This window comes from Myotis brandtii, unplaced genomic scaffold, assembly GCF_000412655.1.
Source record: "Myotis brandtii unplaced genomic scaffold, ASM41265v1 scaffold46, whole genome shotgun sequence".
Classification (NCBI taxonomy): Eukaryota; Metazoa; Chordata; class Mammalia; order Chiroptera; family Vespertilionidae; genus Myotis; species Myotis brandtii.
Genome location: NW_005367587.1, coordinates 5,177,678 through 5,197,969, shown reverse-complemented (window position 1 = coordinate 5,197,969; position 20,292 = coordinate 5,177,678). Strand labels below are relative to the sequence as shown.

Here is a 20,292-nt window from a genome sequence, read left to right as displayed (position 1 = left end):
GCGGAGGGTGGGGTGGGAACTGGGAGGAGGGGAGTTATGGGGGGAAAAAAGAGGAACAAATGTAATAATCTGAACAATAAAGATTTAATTTAAAAAAAAAAGAAACTAATTTACATAAAAATTATCACTGCAAGGAAGAGGGTTTCATTCTTGTTTTCTCAAAGAAAAGGATTTTTTTTAAAAAAAACAACAAAACGGCAGCATAGGTAAATGCCTATACTCACCGTCTCCCGCAGCCACATCAAAATTACAACTAAAATACAGAAAAACCATCATTCAGAACCACCTGAAATCTAGCTGAATGGAAGTCCTACAACTAGAAAAGTAAAGAAGAAAGCACATTGACATTGGTAGGACGGGCGGAGGCCTGGAATGGGCTGGTTCGACACCTACGTGTGGCAATTTTTTTAATCAGGAGGGATATCTCTGCTGCAGAGACCTCCCGTGAGGAGCAAAGAGTCCCTGCCCCACACCAGACCCCTCAGCCCAGGGTTCCAGTGCTGGGAAGAGAAGTCCCCATAACTGCAGGCTGTAAAAACCAGGCCTGGGGTGAGGTGGAAACCGAGTGGAGGAGAGTAATAGGGGGGAAAGGGAGACATCTGTAATACTCTCAACAATAAAAATGTGTCAAAAGGGGTTTTGGGCTCTGATATAACTTAAATTTACTCTGGCTACAACTTAAGTAGACTAATTTAAAAAATTATCTTTGCTAGGTGGAAATGATCATTGACAGATGAATGATGAAAATGTTAATACAATGGAATGTTACGCCACCTTAAATAAAGAGATCCTGTCATATGCTATAACATGGATGAACTTCAAGGACATTATGTTAAGAAAAATAAGCCAGTTACAAAAAGTCACATATGATTCCACTCATATGAGGTATCTAAAGTGTTCAAAATCATAGAAACAGAAAACAGAAAGGTAGTTGCCAAGGGCTGAGGGGCAAGGAGAGGAAGAATTAGTGTTTAATGGGTACTGAGTTCCAGTTTTGCTAGATTAAAAAGTTCTAGAGATCTGTTGCATAACAATCTATACTAATAGAGGAATATGCAAATTGTCCAGGACACCATCACAGTAACAACCAGCAGGCTGCGTGGGGCCACAAGGCCGGCAGGGGGTTAGTGAGGGACCACCAAACGACTGAACAGCAGGCTGCGTGGGGTGACCAGGCCGGCAGGGGGGTTAGTGAGGGATGACCAAACGACGAACAGCAAGGCTATGTGGGGCGACCAGGCCGGTGGGGGGGCAGTTGGGGGTGACTAGGCTGGCAGGTGGGTTAGTTAGGCAGTTGAGGGCAACCAGGCCAGCAGAGGGGGGCAGTTGAGGGCAACCAGGCCAGCAGAGGGGGGCAGTTGGGGGCGACCAGGCCAGCAGGCAGAGGCAGTTAGGGGTGATCAGGCTGGCAGGCAGGTGAGCAGTTAGGAGCCAGTGGTCCTGGATTGTGAGAGGGATGTCCAACTGCTGGTTTAGACCCGATCCCTGGGATCAGGCCTAAACTGGCAATTGGACATCCCCCGAGGGGTCCCGGATTGGAGAAGGTGCAGGCTGGGCTGAGGGGATATCCCCCCCGCCCTGTACGAATTTCATGCACCAGGCCTCTAGTGTGAATATACTTAACACCTCTGAACTGTGTGATTAAATATGGGTAAGACAGTAACTTGTTTTTTTCCCCACAATGAAAATAGTTTAGTTTTGTTGCTAGCTTCAACAATTCTTATATTAAGAACCTGGTATACTAACAATATAACAAAAATAATGTCAGCAAGATTATGAAATGCTAAATTCAAAAAAAATTTAGTTAAAAAAATCCATAAATCTATAGTGTTACCACCCCCTGGAAAGGGGGTGGGAAAAGGGAGTGGGCAGAAGGAGGGGAAGGGAGAAACCTTCTGTCCAAGTGAATGCCATCTAAAAAGAACAGAAGAAATGATGGAATAGCTAATCAATGTTTTGTCTTTGTAATAACTGATTACAGCATGAATCATTAAAAATCACTAGAAGCAGCTGGAAAACAGGCTATTCACAGACTTTCACTCCCACAGAGTACTTAACCAGAATGGGAAAAAGACACCTATGCAGTAGAAAAATTTATTAGATACCCAATATGCATGCAGAATTCTAAAAAGTCTCCCTAAATTATCCTATCCTGATACCCCAACTGTGAATATGATGAGATATTATGCCCATGATTGTATTACATTACATGGTAAATTGATTTTACAGACATAATAAAGGTTATTAATCAGCTGAATTTGAGTCAGTCAAAAAGGAGATTATCTGTGTAAACCCTTTCCAAGCAGAGCTTTCCTGGCTAGTGTTAGAGTGGAAATCAGAGAGATTTTTTTTTAACATTTCTCAGTTTAATTTCTAATACAATAAATATAAATGATGTAACTCACAAAAATAAAAGCTCTTGGAGGCCCTCCATTATTAAGTGTGTAAAGGAATTCTGAACACAAAACCTTTGTGAACCACTGGTCCAAAACATGAAGTTACTGTGGATCTCAGCTTTAAACTGAAGGGCCTGGGCCAAACGGTGGGCATTCAGACCTCTCTTGGTATTGATCGATGTCATCTATTACATAAAATTTATTGAATGTTTGCTATCTGCCAAGAAGGTGAGGCTTGGTGTATTGTCAGGAGCCAGGTCATGGGAAGCAATTAGGTACTTGGCCAGGGTTTTGATTTTACCTGAAGGACTTTAGTACAACGGTTGCAATACCATTATTAGCAAGACAACAAGGTCCTGCTTCTTCTGAGCTCCAGCACCAGGGCGAGGCTTTGGGGGACCCAGACACATACGAGGAGGAACTGGATTGTCTGGCATCAGGGCAGGAACTCGGAGGTGGCTTTCTCCCAGACGGAGGTGCTGGCAGGGATAATTGTTCCTATGCTGCGACTGCCCCAGTCAGGGCTGCTGGCAGCCATTTCTCAGTCAGAGATTTGAAGCATGAGAAGCATTCAACATGCTGGTTGCTTCAACATGGAGGGATACTGTGAGTTGGAATGTGAATGCCAATAAGGACTTCCCTCTTATTGCCACAAGGATTTTGTCAACAACCTGGTTTGGAAACAGATTCTTCCACAGAGCCTCAAGATAAGAGCCTGACTGGCCAATACCATGATTTTTGGCCTTGTGAAACCTTTAGCAGAGAACGCATTCAAGCCTACCCAGACTTCTGACCTACAGAACTATGATATAATAAATGGAACTTTTCTACATTAAAGGAATCTAAAAAGACACAATTACTAAATGCAATATACAAATGGATCCTGGGTTTAAAAAAACTTATATACACATATTATTGTAATAATTAAAGACTTTTGAATATAGAACCTATCTTAGATAACTGTATTGAACCAATGCTAAATTATGTAGTGTGATATCACTGGACAATGTTCTTTTTTTTTTTTTTTTTAAGGAAACGGATCATTGGGCAGAAGAATCTTCAGTGGATGGGATGTCATGGAAGCCAAGAAAAGATAGAGTTTCAAGACGGTGGAATTAGCCCTGGCTGGGTCGCTCAGTTGGTTGTGTTGTAGGCAGTTAGACACGAGCAGAGCAAGGATGATAGACCAGGTACAGAAGGTCGCCAGGGTGGAAAGTCCCAGGGGACTTAGCCCCCAGGGTGACTTTTCCTCCCCTAGCATATCAATGGTCCTGCAGTTTGGACCCCCCTAACCTTTCCTCCCTCGAGATAAGATCTAGGCCTCGGTTGTATTTCAGTTCCAGGCCCAGAAAAGCAACAAAACCAGACCACAACCCCAGCTGGTTTGGCTCAGTGGATTGAGCGTCGGCCTGCAGACTGAAGGGTCCTGGGTTTGATTCCAGTCAAGGGCAAATGCCCGGGGTGCAAGCTTGATCCCCAGTAGGGGACATGCAAGAGGCAACCGATCAATGATTCTCTCATTGATGTTTTCCACTCTCTCCCTCTCCCTTCGCCTCTGTAGTCCAGTGATGGCGAACCTATGACACACGTGTCAGAGGTGACACACGAACTCATTTTTTTGGTTGATTTTTCTTTGTTAAATGGAATTTAAATATATAAAATAAATATCAAAAATATAAATCTTTGTTTTACTATGGTTGCAAATATCAAAAAATTTCTATATGTGACACGGCACCAGAGTTAAGTTAGGGTTTTTCAAAATGCTGACATGCCGAGCTCAAAAGGTTCGCCATCACTGTGTAGTCAATAAAAAAAATATATTTGAAAAAAAAAAAAAAAGACAAAACCCCATGGCTTGTGCACTGGACCAACTACATTGAATAATGACCTCCTGCCCTGGCACCAACCAATCCATCAGTGGAGACTTAGACCCTAGCATATTGGTAGTCATGTGGTTTGGACCAAGACCCCCTCCCTTTCCTCCCCGGAGATACCATCTATACCTCAGGTTGTATCGCAGTTCCAGGGCCAGAGAAGCAACAAAACCAGCCTTAGGACCAACTGCATTGAATAATGACCCCTTGCCCTGGGAAGACCAATCAATCTGAGGACACCTAGATCCTGAAAGGGGAAAACTGCTGAATATTCTATTGAGCTCTTCCCCTGGGACCTCCCCTAAAATCTCCACCCTTAAAACCCTTAGGATGGAGGGCCCAGTGCATTCTCCCCTCCCAAGAGCAAGCCCTCTTGTCTTTCCCTTTCCCTTCTCCCTCCCCGTCTCTGCCCCAGGCATGTTACCATTAACTTCCTCACTCCCAAGCTCCAAGGGCCCTTCCTTTACCTCTATAACTTGTTTCTGAAGCCCTTTTCTTCTAGGAATTGCTTCTTCTTCCTCTGTGATTTACCAAATAAATGTTCTCTTACAGTTTAGATCTTGGCTCTGAATTCTTTCCTAGCCAGAACCCAAGTATTTACCCAGTTGGTAAATATCTCCTCCTCTTCTATTTTCAGGGAAAGTTTGTGTAGAATTTACATTATTTCTTCTTTAAGTCAATTTTTCAAAACTTTATCAGTGAAGTTGTCTAAGCTTTCTTTTTTGGAAAGTTTTAAACTATAAGATATATATAATTTTTTTTTTAATTTAGGAGAGGAAGGGCGAGGGAGAGAGATAGAAACATCAACGATGAGAATCATTAATCGGTTGACTCTTGCACGCTCTTACTGGGGATTGTGCCCTGACCAAACCGTGACCTCCTGGTTCATAAGCGATGCTCTACCAACCACTGAGCAACACCAGCTGGGCTAAGATTGATTTTTTTTTTAATACACATGGACTATTTGGGTTGTTTCTTCCTCATGAGCTTTGGTATTGTGCAACTTTTAAGGAATTTGTCCATTTCAGCTAAGTTGTAGGATATCTATATATATAAAAGCCTAATATGCTAAGTGTCCAACCGTTCAACCAGTCACTATGATATGCACTGGCCACCAGGGGGCAGACGCTCTGACCAGTAGGTCAGCTTGATGCTGGGCGAGACGGCCCCAATCAGACTGGGCAAGACAGGCCGGACACGCCCTGGAGCCCTCCTGCAGCCCCTCCCCAGCCTCTAAAATATTTCTTCTAATTAATTTGCTTTCAATGTGCACGAATTTGTGCACCAGGCTTCTAGTAAGGTCATAAAATATTCCCTAATATTTTTTTTCATACTTTACATGACCTCAGGATCATCAAGTTGTCCTCCTTTTTATTCCTATACTAGAGGCCCAGTGCACGAATTCATGCACAGTTGGGTTGCTCAGGGTAGCCTGCAGGAATCGGGCCCCAGATTGAGCCCCCAGCCTTGCAGCCCCAGCTTGCACACCCAGCCCCGCAGCCCTACCTAGCACTCTGCCTTGGCCTGGCACTGCCCCCTCACCTGTTCCACCATCCCACCTGCAGGGTGATTGATTGGGGCTGGGCCCCCTGCCCGGCTCCCTCAGTGCTTGGTAGCTGGGCGGCAGCCCTGCCCATCATTGCTGGTCACCATCTGCAGGGCAGATGGCAAGGCAATCGGGCCCACGCTCGCACCAGCCTTGGTCTGGTGCCGCCTGCTCACCTGCTCCACCATCCTGCTGTGGTCCTGCCCTTGTCAGGGCCCATAGGGGCTGGCAGCACCTCCACTGCCCACTGCTGCCAGCACCTCATCACTGATGCCCGCCAAGTTCTACGCCGCCCCCTGGTGGTCAGTGCACATCATAGCGAGCGGTCGAACCCCCAGTCAAACTCCCAAGGGAACAATTTGTATATTAGGCTTTCATTATATAGAATTGATCATTTGTTTTCTCTTTTTTACTTGGTTGGTCTAGTTAGCAGTTTATTAATTAATCTTTTTAAAGAACTTGTTATTGATTCCATGATGTTTCTGTATTGATTTTGTTTTCAATTTTATTAATTGTAAACTCTCATCTTTATTATTTTCTTCCTTCTGCTTGTTTTGAGTTTAATTTACTTCCTTTTAATAATTGGTTAAGATGGAAGCTTAGATTACAGTGGGGCCTTGACTTACGAGTTTAATTTGTTTCATGACAGAGCTCGTAACTCAAATTATTCGTATGTCAAAACAAAAAGTGAACGAGTGAGACACGTGATGCTGGGCTGATGTTGTGGCGTTCACTGTGACGTTCGCTGCGCCAACTAGCCGTGGGGTATCTGAAGCTGGCTTGTAACCCGAATTTTAGCTCACAACTCAAAGCAAAAAATCGGCCGAGAGACAGCTCGTATCTCAAAAAACTCATTAGTCGGGACACTCGTAAGTCAAGGCCCCACTGTATTAATAATGACTTTCCTTCTTTTCTAAGACGACATAGGGGAAAATGTATCCTACATGGTTTTGCATATAAAAAGTTAAAACAGTAAAATTTATGCTGTGTTCAAATAGTGTCACTGAAGATAAAACTGCATTCTACATATAGGGTTATTTGTTCAATTTAGGCCCTTGCCAGGAACTAACTAAATCTTGCTTTCAAAAGGCTATAATAAAAGTTTCTCTTTATCTATGTAATTCAGAAAGGTCATAAGGATAAATCACAGCATAAAAGAGTTATAAAATTCTTGGCATTATACACTTTTAAAAAAGAGCATTTTTTTCAGAGCATACTAAAAACCAGCATCTGCCTAATATGGAACTTAAATTACTTTGAAGAAACGCCAAGGGACCAAAAAAAGGAGGGGTGGGGCTTTCTTTACATACCAAATCTATCACAGCCATCAACTTATAATGTAAGTACATCTGAAAGGAAGACCTCCATAAATGATGATAGTTTATGTTAGTCAAAGCATGGATACTTAAATACACAAACACAAAAATGGTCTATCAAGCCCTGGCCAGTTTGGCTCAGTGGATAGTTGGCTTGCGGACTGAAGGGTCCCGGGTTCGATTCCAGTTAAGGGCACATGCCCGGGTTGCGGGCTCAGTCCCCAGTGGGGGGCGTGCAGGAGGCAGCCTTATCAGTGATTCTCTCTCATCATTGATGTTTCTATCCCTCTCTCCCTCTCCCTTCCTCTCTGAAATCAATAAAAAAATATATTAAGAATATATGTATGTATATATATGTATATACACACACACACAAAAACAAAACAAAAACAAAAATGGTCTATCAGGTCCTAGCTGGTTTGGCTCAGTGGATAGAACGTCAGCTTGCAGACTGAAGGGTCCCAGGTTTGATTCTGGTCAAGGGCACATGCCTGGGTTGTGGGCTTGATCCCCAGTAGGGGGCGTGCAGTAGGCAGCCGATCAATGATTCTCTCGCATCACTGATGTTTCTATCTCTCTCCCTCTCCCTTCCTCTCTGAAATAAATAAAAATAAAATTAAAAATGGTCTATCAGCAAGAACAGCTTGGAGGTATGACTCATCTAACTAATCCCAGAACATTTTCATCACCCCAAAAAGAAAACTCATACCTATTAGCAGTCACTTCCCTATCCCCAGAAACATCGATGTGAGAGAGAAACATCAATGGGCTGCTTCCCACATATACACCCTGACCAGAGATTGAGCTGGCAACCTGGGCATGTCCTCTGGCCAGGAATCCATCAGCTACCTTTCAGTGCACAGAATGACCCTCAACCAACAGAACCACACTGGCCAGGGCACATATTTGCCTCTTCTAGATACTTCATATAAGTAGAGTAGTACAACATGTGGATTTTTGTCCTGGGTTTAATCAAGGATTACTCATATTGTGGTGTGAATCAATACCTCATATTTTTATGACTGAATATTATATAGTATAGTTATACCACATTTTGTTTATTTATTGTCACTGGACAATGTTCTTATCCTGGGAGATACACATTGATGTATTTAGGGATGTAGAATTATGAGGTCTCAAATGGTTTAATTGAAAAGAAAAGGAAATATACACACATTCACATATATACAGAGAGATGGACAACAAGTATGGCAAAATGTTAACAATTGGTGAATTTAAGTGAAGGGACATATGGGTGTTCAATGTATTAATTCATTCAATGTACTTTATTGTACGTTCAGAATTTTCGAAAGTAAAAAGTAAGACATTTTTTAATTAATTAAACTAAACAATCAATACCTCATATTTTTATGACTGAATATTATATAGTATAGTTATACCACATTTTGTTTATTTATTGTCACTGGACAATGTTCTTATCCTGGGAGATACACATTGATGTATTTAGGGATGTAGAATTATGAGGTCTCAAATGGTTTAATTGAAAAGAAAAGGAAATATACACACATTCACATATATACAGAGAGATGGACAACAAGTATGGCAAAATGTTAACAATTGGTGAATTTAAGTGAAGGGACATATGGGTGTTCAATGTATTAATTCATTCAATGTACTTTATTGTACGTTCAGAATTTTCGAAAGTAAAAAGTAAGACATTTTTTTTTAATTAATTAAACTAAACAAATAAAGCTGAAACTTTTTTAATAGAATGTGCTTAATTTTCTTATTCCTTTTTCCTGCTTCTTATAAAGACCTTTGTTCAAACTATAAATAGTTTCAGATGTTCGTGATATTTAAAGAGTTTTCACCCAATGAAAACTGGAAGTAAATGAATAATTGGGGTAGAATTAGAATTGGAGAGTCAAAGCTACTACCAATATAAGACTAGAGATCTTTGTTCTTTAGAAATGAATGAGATGTTTAACAGGCCAGGCATTAATGAAAGTTGTGTTAATTCAGAATCAAACCATGTTAACACTTACCCTAGCAAGGCGCCAATTATGCCACCAGCTATGAAACCAGGCAGACCTAAATTTATTCTAAAAAGGCTTCCTGTGACAGCTATTTAAACAAACACAGAAAACAAACACAGAAAAACAGTATTATTAAGTCATCTTTAAGCACTAGAATTCTATTTTTAAATTATTCTTCTATAAAAAGGGCATAAATACCTATAGTAAGCTTTCTGAGCCCAACATCAATATACTGCTACAACCTAGATTTTCTAAGTTTAAAATGCCAATATAGCTAGCGTCTCTTCTATTCTGCAGGTTCAAAGAAAGAAATGTTCCTTTTACAAAACTAATTCCTCAATGTGTTCCATGGATCCCACCTCTTCTCATTTTGCTTCATTTTTGTCTACCTCCCCCTTAAAAATCTGTAATCTCTTCACTTCCACCTTTCATTTCTTCCTTCTTCAAGGAAAGCTTTCCCCAAATAAACAAAAACCCCTGTAGCTTATGCCTTCCCCTTTTCTGTACTGCCACGCTACACCTCTCAGGCAGGCCTGAAAACGTGCATCTGGCTTACCATGCCACCTGGTGGCTGCTGCACATGTACTGTTTCCTTCCTACTAAGATTATACATCCAAAACGGTCATTCATTCTCCCCTTTTACTATGTACAACACAACTAATGGCATCTAAGGTGACAACATTTTTCAATATAACACTTGTGTCCTAGCAGGGTTACTTAGTGGGTAGAGCATCAGCCTGTGGACTGAAGGGTCCTGGGTTCAATTCCGGTCAAGGGCACATGCTCAGGTTGAGGCAGCCGATCACTGATTCTCTCTCATCATTGATGCTTCTCTTTCTCCCTCTCCCTTCCTACCTGAAATCAATAAAAAAAAATGGAAGGAAGGAAGGAAGGGAGGGAGGGAGGGAGGGAGGGGGAGAGAGAGAGAGAGAGAGAGAGAGAGAGAGAGAGAGAGAGAGAGAGAGAGAGAAAGAAAGAAAGAAAGAAAGAAAGAAAGAAAGAAAGAAAGAAAGAAAGAAAGAAAGATTGATTAAGTAGGGGCTGAACAAAATTAGTTCTGGGGGTGGGGAAGGTGGGTTCAAGAAGAGGGACCAGCCGTAGCCAGTTTGCCTCAGTGGATAGAGTGTTGGGCTGCAGACCAAGGGGTCCCAGGTTAAATTTTGGTCCAGGGCATATACCTTGGTTGCAGGCTTCTCCCCAGCCCAGGCCCTGGTCCAGGCGCATGCAGGAGGCAACCAGTCAATGTGTTTCTCTCACATTGATGTTTCTGTCTTTCCCTCTCTCTTTCACTCTTCCTAAAAATCAATGGAAAAATATCCTCGGGTGAAGATTAGCAAAAAAACAAAAAAAAGAAGAAGAGGACGGACCAATACATGTAAAGCAAGAATATGCTGGGTTTAGAAAATCCAGGTAGATTCATAAGCCTGAAGCAAGAGTGGTGCATGGGGCCAGATTAAGAATCAACATTACAGTGATGGGAAACTTCGGGAGAATCTCAAGCAGAAAAGTATTATGATCATATTCATATTTTAAAACTAAGACAACAGAGGAGGTAGAATGACAAGATTAGAAACAGGGAAAACCTAATAGTAGCAATAGGAACAAAGAGAAGGTGAGAGAGTCCATATATATTTAAGGAATATAAATGATTGGTCTATAGGAAGTTTGGAAAGAAATAAAGGGAAGAACCATCATTACCTGATTTCCACTTTTAGAATTTAACAGGGTAGACAACAGAGAACATAATAGAAGAACCAAGAATGGAAGTGGGGGGGAGGAAGACAAGAATTTGGTTTGAATATAAACATTTGAGCCTTCAGAACATGTAAAACTGTTCACAAGGTCAAAAAGGGCAAGTCCTAGGTACTTGAATGCTATTAATGTCTATTTCTAATTTCATATTTAAAAATGTTTTCATTATAATGTTAAGTTCAGCCCTAGCCAGTTTGGCTCACTGGGTAGAGCAGTGGCCTGTGGACCGAAGGGTCCAGGGTTCAATTCCAGTCAAGGGTAATGCCCAGGTTGTGGGCTTAATCCCCGATATGGGACGTGCAGGAGGCAGCCAATCAATGATTCTCTCTCATCACTGGTGTTTCTCTCTCTCTCTCCCTTTCTCTTCCTTTCTGAAATCAATAAAAAAAAAAATACATTTAAAAAAATGTTAAGTTCAAAGTATATATACACGTGTTTGTCTGTGCATGTATAGGACACATAGAGAAAGAGAGAGTATACTCAAAATAGAGCACAAATGATAGAGTAAACGGGCTAAAATATTAATAGCTGAATCTCTGTACTAAAGGGTACTGATCATGGTGTTCCTTGTATCATTTTTATTTTTGTAACTTTCTGTAACCTTGAAATTATTTCCAAATTAAAAGAAAAAAATGTTATGTGCAATATATGTGGGTTTTTGTATGTGAGAGAATGTACATAAGTTGTGTCTGAGTATATATGGCAGGTAACTTCATCTACATTTCTGAAAATAATACTTTAATACAGTAAGCCCTCCCTATCACGGGTCCACATCTATGGAGTCAATCAACTGCAGATTGAAAATATTCGGGGGGGGAAAAATCCCAGGAAATTCACAAAAGCAAAAGTTGAGTTTGCCACACGCGGAGCACTATGTTGAATCCACGCGAATGAAGTGATGTGCAGGCATACCCTGTAGCCCACGTGTAAACACTGTGCCAGTTTACATAAGGGACTTGAACATTTTCAGATTTTGGTATTCACAGGAAGGGGGGAACCAGAGGGGAATACTGTCCTGGAATCAATCCCCCACAGATACCAAGGGATGGTTGTACTTTTGTTGTTGTTGTTGTTGTAATTATCTACCAGAGATATAGAGCTTTAAAATAAAATCCAAACTCTTACCATGAAAAATCTGGCCCCTTTCTACTGTACCTCACCAATTTCATCTCAAGCCGCTCTTACCCTCATTCACCCTGCTTCTGAGAAACATTCCCTCTGCCTAGGCTACCCTTCTTCGTAAGTCTTGCTCCTTCCCATTCTTAAGGTTTTGGCTTAAATGTCACTTCCTCAGAAAGGCCTTCTCTGATCACTCTGACCACTTAGATCCCACTGCCCCACCTATCTGGTATTTTCCATCATAACAACCTGTTTTTCCCATATACATTAGACTGTAACACTCCATGAAAGCTCAGACCTTATCTGCTTTGTTCACCAAGTGTACCAAGGATTAAGCCTAATACTCTCTATACTAGTACATTTTGCACGAATGTTGCATAAGCCAACTAAAGAATTCAGCAGCTGTGACTTAGGTCCTTACATATTTCCCAAACCATATTTGAGATTGAAAAACATAAACAAGAACAAACATGTCTTACCTCCTGCGATGATAAAATGGCTTAGGGCATTTTTATCTCGGTATACACTTAGACCAGTGTTCACTGTGCTGGGGAGACGACAGAAAGAGGAAAACATAATTTGAAGCATAACCCATTTGCCTTCTGGAATGCACCTTTCACTAAAGAGATCTGTATTATTTCAGAAGAGCCTACTACACCCATCCCTGGTCCCAGTCTAGTCCTGACCTGTGTCTCAGACTGCTAATATAACATGGGCTTTAGGGGGACCTTCTGCTGAAGAAGGAACAAATTTGGGAATAAATAGTCACTGAAAAATAGAAGCGTAAGGAAGAGTTTTGCAGAGTTTCTCTTACTAAGAAACCTTGTATCTATTTTGATACTAGTTGGTTCACCTCCATTCATCAATGGGAAAACTACAACTGGACCAGTCTTCTACACAGATAACACTATTGAGGAAAAGGTATTATCACTTTCATGTAGGTGTTCAGTTTTCATAATCCCACTTAAAAGATGTGCTGATAAAAGAATACCAAGACCCTGTGTCACAATTCAGAGAGAACTTACTTGAATATAGTCACAAACACTGCAGTTCTCCAGCTCCAGCGCCAGCCGTATCGGATGAAGCCTCGCGTGGCAGCACGATGTGCAGATTGCTAAAGTTAATAAAAAGGCTGTGAGGTTCCAAGACACCTTGGTACTTTCCTTATTCTAAAACTGTGGTGGAGGAATGTCAGCTATGGATTAGGCAGGGACACCTAAACAGAAACAATAGAAAATCTGTAGAAATATCATTCATTCAGTATTGTAGCTTAAGCAAAAGTCCCAGGTGCATCCTATTCTATCAGGAGATAGAAAAGAAACTAAGAATTTGCCAGTGTCAACCAAGTAATCCATTAATTAAATATCACTGAGAATCTACATAGCAAACACCACAACAGCTATAAAATCAGTATTAGATATGATTTTTTCCCCCCCAAGAAATCTTGATGAGGCCCTGGCTGGGTAGCTCAGTTGGTTAGAGCATTGTACTGACACACCAAGGTTGCAGTTCAGTCCCCGGTCAGGGCACATACAAGAAATCAATCAATAAATGCATAAATAAGTGAAATAATGAATCGATATTTCTCTTTCTCTCTCCCCCTGCCCCTTCCTCTGTCTGTAAAAATCAATAAAAAAATTTTTTTAAAGAAATCTTGGGGAAAAGAAAAACATAAAATAAAGAACTGAGTAAGTGGTACATTAAAGGGTAAGGATTAAAGTAATACATATGTGTAGGAAAGAAGCAGAGGAAGGGAAAAAACATAATTTACTGACCACATTCTATGTAAAAGTTATGTTAACATATTACCTCATTTAATCTTTTTTAAAAAATATATATTTTTATTGATTTCAGAGAGGAAGGGAAAGGGAGAGATAAAAACATCAATGATGAGAGAATCATTGATTGGCTGCCTCCTGCATGCCCCCTACTGGGGATCAAGCCCGCAACCCAGGCACGTGCCCTTGACCAGAATCAAGCCCGGATGCTTCAGTCTGTAGGCCAACCCTTTATTCACTGAGCCAAATCAGCTAGGGCACCTCATTTAATCTTTACAACATTTTCTTCAGGCAGGTATTTTAATTTTAACTAAAGTATATAGAGGAAGTTTCTAACCAATAAGGAATAAAGTCAGAATTGGAAGGTAGGTTGTCTGTCTCCACAGTCCATTGTTACTAGACCAACATTAAAACAGATCTGGTATCTATCTATATAAAAGGCTAATATGCAAAGTGTCCCCACAGGAGTTCGACTGGGAGTTCTATCACTTGCTATGACGTGCACTGACTACCAGGGGGCGGCACGGAACAAAGGAAGGCCCTAGCCGGCAGCCGGCAGCCAGGGAAGGGAGGCTCCGGCTGGAAGCCAGAAGGCCCCAATCGGCCCTGATCGCCGGCCAGGCCAGGGGACTCTACCTATGCACGAATTTCATGCACTGAGCCTCTAGTAATATATAATATTGTGAGAATAAATATTTCTGGATTTTTAGAGAATCTGAGAGAATCTCTGATTCCAAACTACTATATGATATTGGCCAAGTCAAAACCACTCTGAAGCTCTAGCTGGTTTGGCTCAATGGATAGAGCATCGGCCTGCAAACTGAAGGGTCCCAGGTTCGATTCCAGTCAAAGGCACATGCCCAGGTTGTGGGCTCGATCCCCAGTAGGGGGCATGCAGGAGGCAGCCAATCAATGATTCTCCCTCATCATTGATGTTTCTATCTCTTTCTTCTTCCTTCCTCTCTCTGAAATCAATAAATATATTTAAAAGAAAAACACTCTGAAAAGTATCTGAATGAACACATGGCTTTTAAAAAGTAGGTAGATATAGATGTATATAGGAATGTGTATATGAATATAAATATCACACACAAATCCTATGTCTGCCTAGGGCTTAGAAGCCATGACATCTCAGTAGCAATGACCATACTTAGCACCAAATCTTGGTTTTTAAGTACCATTTTCCACTAAAATAAAAAACTAGAGGTCCTTGGTGAAATGGCTCATTCCAATTTGAAAAGTAAAGGAATAGTCAGGAGCACCTTGCTGTGCCAAGAAGTAAAGGGGTGCTCAAAGAATGATGGGGACATATCAAAAGGGCACAGGGTCTAGCTTGAAGGGGTTCCAACTGTCCACATGTAGGCCAATTTGGGTATTAAAATAAATAATGGATTATAAACCTACAGAATAAAATAAGAAACCAGGAGTCCACTCTGAATAAATTAAATAGAGAGATAAATAAATAGAGGGAAAATGAAAGCTCTTGTTGATAGTAGAATACTAACCAATAAATGTAGATGGGATGATAGAATTAGAAAATGGCCATTTGGCAACCACCACAGCAATAACTGTTTTAACATAAGAATCATTATTGAATGCTAAAGCTAGAAGGTAGACGTTTGATGAAAAATAGGATATTTGCATAGTCTCAAAGTATCTAATAAGTATTCTTAAGGTAACAGAGTGTAGTGGTTTTCATCTTTTTCATTCCATGGCACACATAAATTACTAAAATACTGCAGCACACCAAATTATGTATTATATTTGTTGCTGATCTGACAAAAAATAAAAAGGTATAATTTTTATTCATTCACATTGAATGACTTTATTGTTGTGTTGGCCGTTGTCATTTTTTTAATTTGACAACCTAAAGGAAAAGAGGTCAGTGCCCCTGACTAAGTAGTCAGGTATTGCATGTTTTAAAAATTCTTGCGGCACACCAGTTGATACAGGGGAAAAAACAGTAATTTTGTGGTGGATAAACCTTGCAGAGATAATCTTAACCAAGTGTCTAAAGTAAACATCACCAGTAAAGGGACAAACAAGTATCATGGACTGTGATATATATTTCCTAAGAAGGATACAACATCAATTCTAGGGTATTCCTGCTAAAACACATAACCAGAATCTAATAATAAAAAAAAAAATCAAACAAATCCAAATAGAGGGAAATTCTACAAAATATATAACCCACAATCTTCAAAAGTGTCAAGGTCAAGAAAGTCAAAGAAAGACAGAGAAACTTCAAGATTAAAGGGGACTAGAGAGGCATGACAGGCAAATTTAACATTTGAATCCAGTATTAGATCCTGGTCCAGAAAATCTTATTTACTTACTTTTCAAATAGATGATATTAATGGGACAACTAGCAAAATTTACATAAAGTTTATAGGTAATATATACTCTTATTAGTATAATTTTCTGATCTGCAAAATTATGTAAGAGATGTCCCTTTTCTCAGGAAATAATGTTGAAGTATTCATCCTGTCTATAACTTACTCTCAAGCAGTTCACACAAAAAAATAATAGTAGGCATTACACAAAGAAAAAATGATAAAGAAAATAAGTGGTAAAATGTTAACATTTGGAGAATCTGGGTGAAAGGTATGTAGGAATTCTTTGTACTTTTTAAAGTTTATGTCTGACATTAATTTTTAAAAAAACAAAAACTCTCTGAGATATAACTTCCTCACTAGCACAACAGAATTGATACACAGACCTAACAAATGAGTTACTACCCTATAAGCTATAAAGTTATAAATGTTAATTATTGTTTTAGTTTGAAGTAGTGTACTCCATGGAGGATTTGTGAATAGGATAAATATGTCACAACTGAGCCTTGATGATTTAGCAGATCAGAAATATTTTTCAGAAAATAGAGTTATGGCCTGGGCCGCTATGGCTCAGTTGGTTGGGTGTTGTCCCATGCACCAAAAGGTTGTTGTTTTGATTCCCAGTCAGGACACATGCTTGGGTTATAGGCTCAATCCCCAGTAGGGGGCGTGCAGAAGGCAGCCTCTAGATCAGTGATGGCGAACCTATGACACGCGTAGTCAGAGGTGACGTGCGAACTCATTTTTTTGGTTGATTTTTCTTTGTTAAATGGCATTTAAATATATAAAATAAATATCAAAAATATAAGTCTCTGTTTTACTATGGTTGCAAATATCAAAAAATTTCTATATGTGACACGGCACCAGAGTTAAGTTAGGGTTTTTCAAAATGTTGACACGGCGAGCTCAAAAGGTTCGCCATCACTGCTCTAGATGTTCCGCATTCACGTTGATGTTTCAGTCTCTCTCTCTCCTCTAAAAATCAATAAAAATATTTAAGTTTAAAAAAAGAAAGAAAATAGAACTATTGTGGTGATCTCTTCCAAAGATAAGTGGTCTGCCAGGCCATGTGTATGCACGTTAGCACTGGTACTTTCATTGTTACTAAGGATAGACTTTGTTTCTTTACTCTGACATCCTAAACCCTCCCAACCTACCACCTAACTGAATAAATCTAAAGTGAATTGCTAAATTAGTGTGCCCTCAAATAAATTTAGAATACCAGTACCTACCACAGCATCAAACCGGTTATAATAAACTTCTGCTTGGCTCTGCTCAATGTAGCGTTGTTTAGCATGTATAAAAGCTGGTACTCCCCCATATACCCAGCCAATGATGCCTCCTGTAATGGCTGCCTTATAAATATTCTCAAGTTCCTTTGAATTTCTCTGCCGTTCACTAAAACATCAATAACAACAAAAGATTGGGATTAGTATATGCATACTGCTCTCCAAAAGATAGTATGATCAGAATTATCCCAAAGGCTAACACAACCATATTTTAAATTATGGGCTGAACCAATTAAATCCTCTAATGCATTAAATAGTGCAGTTATAAGTAACTCAAATTTCAGCCAAAACTAATTTATGCTGTTAGAAATTAAGCTAGTGGTTAGTTACTCTTGGGAAGGTAGTGACTGAAAGGGGCACAAGGGGAGCTTCAAGGATGCTGGTAACAAGTCTCTTCGTGTTGGGTTTATAAAAACCCACTGATCAATATACTTATATATTTTTCTAGATGCATTTTATACTCCAATAAAAAGGTTTTTGTGGAGTTTTTTAAAATATACTTTTACTGATTTCAGAAAAATGAGAGGGAGAGACAGAAACATCGATGAGAATCATTGATTGTCTACCTCCTGCCACTGGGGATTGAGCCTGGGTTGCTGGAATTGAACTGTGACCTTCTGGTTCATAGTTTGATGCTCAACCACTGAGCCACTCTGGCTGGGCTAAAAAAGTTTTTTTTAAAGGTGCTTTTATTTAATGACTATTACAACTCTACTATACCTTCTAGAAAGAGGAAGAATTTGAGTTGGATGTAGAGATCAATATTTCTTTTAATTTTAAGCTTTTAAAAATTACACACATATGGAATTTTAGGTCAATGTATGCAAGAATGAAACCTTAGATGCAGTAAGAAAAAAAATTTAAAACCCTATCTTTTTTAATACTTCAGGTTTTATGACTATTAAGTGACCCGCAGTCAGGTCACAAGCAGTGTGAACCTTGGTTTCCTCATCCATGATGGAGGGGAGCATGAAAGTTACACTAGATCATCTTTCACATTTCTTTCAGCTCTAACATTCTGTGGTTTATAAAGCTGATCAAAATAACCCTCTTCTGTTATATACTACATAGGCTCTATCACAAGTATCTCAAATATTGGAAGGACCGATGAATGAGAAAGGCTAACTCATCTTTAAAATAAATATGACGAGCCCTAGCTGGTTTGGATCAGTGGATAGAGCATCAGCCAGCGGACCAAAAGGTCCTGGGTTCGATTCCGATCAAGGGCACTCCAGGGCATGTACCTTGGTTGCAGGCACATCCCCAGCAGGGAGTGTGCAGGAGGCAGCTGATCGATGTTTCTCTCTCATCGATGTTTCTAATTCTCTATCCCTCTCCCTTCCTCTCTGTAAAAAATCAATAAAATATATTTTAAAAAAAAAAAATGATGAGCCCAGCAGGATCGGCTCAGTTGATTGTGTGTCATTCTATGCACTGAAAGGTTGCCAGTTCCAGTCACGGCTCACAGGGAAGGTTACTGATCAGTGTGTGTGTGTGTGTGTGTGTGTGTGTGTCCCTTCATCTCTCTAAGCATGTCCTCGGATGAGGATTAAACAACAACAAAAAGATGATAAAATCTAAACGTAATTAAATATAATTCTGCCAACTCCGTTGCCCCAACTATATACCTCTTAGCGACATAATGAAGCTTCAAAGTTTAATTTAACCACTTGACAACACAGTGTAGTATTGTAAAAAAACTTCATGAAAGGGCAAACTTTTCACCAATAACTGATGAGTAGATTAAACGAATCAAAGAATGAATGAAATATCCGGAGTTTTTCATTAAAAGTAATTCAATTCAAAGGATTATATCTTATTCTGAAACTTTCTTATGTGTTAACCCAGCTGATATCTTTTATAAAATGATGACACAAGTGGTGCTATTTTACACATTCCTTATGTGGCAGAATAAAAATTTTACAACTCTCAGCCTATCTCTCCAACTTCCACCTTTTGGCGGGGAGGGGAGCTACTGGTCATGAAATAGAGACGTTTGGGATCAAGTGAAACCCAAAAAAGAACAGTGGAGTGGGATCCTGCAGATATGGGTTCCAGAGTCAATTATGACACTAATTAGTTCGGTCCCGTTCTTCTAATCTGCAAAACCAGGATCTTATACTAAAACTATATTCCCTTAATATGCCTATAAGCTCTGACTTATGGGTCTTACCCTTATCGTTTGAAAGCCGTCCTGTCACCTACACAACTTCCAAATGGGCATGACAGGATGCAAGCTCGGGGTGCAAATACAGGAAGCCCAAATCCCATTTATAAACAAACCACACCACCCTGTGGTCCTCAGCCCCGGGATAACCCAACGCTGCAGGACACTCTCCGCAGCCCCGCCCAGACCCCAAGCACTGTTACTCTTTGGCAAACAGCTCCCGGAGGCGGTCCCATCCAGACTCCAGGGGTTGGGGTTCTGGGTCGTATGAAGACGGTAGCTTCTGGTCCTCCACAAGGACCTCCGGATCGGCGGCTACAGAACTGGTGGCCACGGCCTCCGCAGCAAAGACCCGAGGGAAAGGACCCAGCGCCCAGAGGATGCTCCTCGGCGCCCGCGGCCGCTCCTCCATGGCCGTCCCCGAACCTGCGGACAGACACCAGCTTGGTGATCGGGGCGCGCGGCCTCTCGGGGACGCCGTGGGAGGACAGCCAGGAGAACTGCAAGAACGAGAGGGTGAATGCCCGTTCCTGGGTGCGGACTTTTCCACGTCACGGGTCCTGACCGTCAGGACCCGGCTTCACTTTGGAGGTCCTTGGACACACGAGACAGGAAGTCCTGCCCCAACCAGGGCAAAGGCCAAGGGGCGGGGCGACGGCGACAGCACTTCCGTCGGAGGCGGGACGGAACTCAGTAGTCCGGAAGTGAGTTAGCGGCGAGTAGCC

At 40.8% G+C, this 20,292-nt stretch overlaps 2 protein-coding genes across 2 annotated transcripts in view; one reads left to right on the top strand and one right to left on the bottom strand.

Annotated features, from left to right (window-relative positions):
- CD80 (CD80 molecule) overlaps positions 1-3,764 on the top strand; it is a 59,865-nt gene extending 56,101 nt beyond the window's left edge. The window contains exon 7 of the mRNA XM_014546973.1: positions 3,429-3,764. The gene's annotated coding sequence lies outside the window, so the exon portion shown is untranslated. The remainder of the gene's footprint in view (positions 1-3,428) is intronic.
- Positions 1-20,126, bottom strand: part of TIMMDC1 (translocase of inner mitochondrial membrane domain containing 1) — a 26,223-nt gene extending 6,097 nt beyond the window's left edge. The window contains exons 1-5 of the mRNA XM_005875331.2: positions 19,771-20,126; positions 17,344-17,509; positions 13,026-13,114; positions 12,480-12,547; positions 9,139-9,217 (exon numbers count right to left, since the gene is read on the bottom strand). Coding sequence (XP_005875393.1) covers positions 9,139-9,217; positions 12,480-12,547; positions 13,026-13,114; positions 17,344-17,509; positions 19,771-19,979 — 611 coding nt within the window. The 5' untranslated portion in view covers positions 19,980-20,126. The remainder of the gene's footprint in view (positions 1-9,138; positions 9,218-12,479; positions 12,548-13,025; positions 13,115-17,343; positions 17,510-19,770) is intronic.
- Positions 20,127-20,292: the final 166 nt, after the last annotated feature.